The sequence below is a fragment of the Olea europaea genome, chromosome 23, assembly GCF_002742605.1.
Source record: "Olea europaea var. sylvestris chromosome 23, O_europaea_v1, whole genome shotgun sequence".
NCBI lineage: Eukaryota > Viridiplantae > Streptophyta > Magnoliopsida > Lamiales > Oleaceae > Olea > Olea europaea.
The window spans coordinates 7,539,860-7,540,767 of record NC_036259.1 but is presented as its reverse complement, the minus strand read 5'-3'; the positions used below and the strand labels follow the sequence as shown (position 1 = coordinate 7,540,767).

At 39.1% G+C, this 908-nt stretch overlaps 1 protein-coding gene across 1 annotated transcript in view; it reads left to right on the top strand.

Annotated features, from left to right (window-relative positions):
* Positions 1–96: 96 nt before the first annotated feature.
* LOC111371983 overlaps positions 97–908 on the top strand; it is a 1,735-nt gene continuing 923 nt past the window's right edge. The window contains exons 1-2 of the mRNA XM_022994124.1: positions 97–611; positions 778–903. Coding sequence (XP_022849892.1) covers positions 312–611; positions 778–903 — 426 coding nt within the window. The 5' untranslated portion in view covers positions 97–311. The remainder of the gene's footprint in view (positions 612–777; positions 904–908) is intronic.

Below are 908 nucleotides of genomic sequence, written 5' to 3'. Positions count from 1 at the left end.
CTTCAGTGACCATCAATGAAATTCCCTTATTTAACAATAATAAGCTTCCTCCTTTATCAAATTTAAAATATGTATGAAGTTCATCTTCAACCGCGATTTATGCTTCTGGCTAGCTTTCCCCATTCGTAGCAAGTGTATTCTAGATCATACGCTGCAGTTGACTATGACTGAATTTTTAAAATCACACAACCCATTTTTTATCTTTTCTGTAGATTCCGTGTTTGAGATTCAGTAACTGAAGCTGCCTTCTCTTATTTGATCGTTTGAGATTTTGTATTTTGTAAGATTTTTGTTAAACGGGAAATAGGAATATGTCTATCAACTATGATAATTGGGGGAGACTCGTGGAAGTTGTGCTTCGGAGAGAAAAAGACCGAGAAGTTGCTTTAGCTGACTCGAGGGGATCAAGTTTCAGTTCCACATACTCTAGATTCAGATCCGGGACCGATTCTTCATTTCATGAGCAGAATTCTTTAGCTGACTCGAGGGAATTAAGTATCAGATCCATATCCTCTAGTTCCAGATTCAGGCCCGATTCTTCATTTCATAAGCAGAATCCTCAACTTGAAGCTTATAATTCCAATACCGTAAATTTGCTTGGAGACAAAAAGGTAATCTGTTTGATAATCATTGTTCTTGGTCAAGCTTCTTACTTATAGATGAATCTGTCAGCTATATGATCAAGTAATGAAATTTTAAGATGGTTTCATGAAGTCATTATGGTTTAGAAAACTTTCCAATTTTAGAATGATCACTTTCGGTTGCACATGCCTGCAGCTTTTCTGGCCTCGAGCTCGAGTGGTTATTCGCAAGTTGCTCAACCTCACCGCCAACAATTCCGATTACTCCGCTGACACGGACTCCGATTCCGAACCCGACTCCGAGTCTGAGTCCGACTCCAAAGCAGG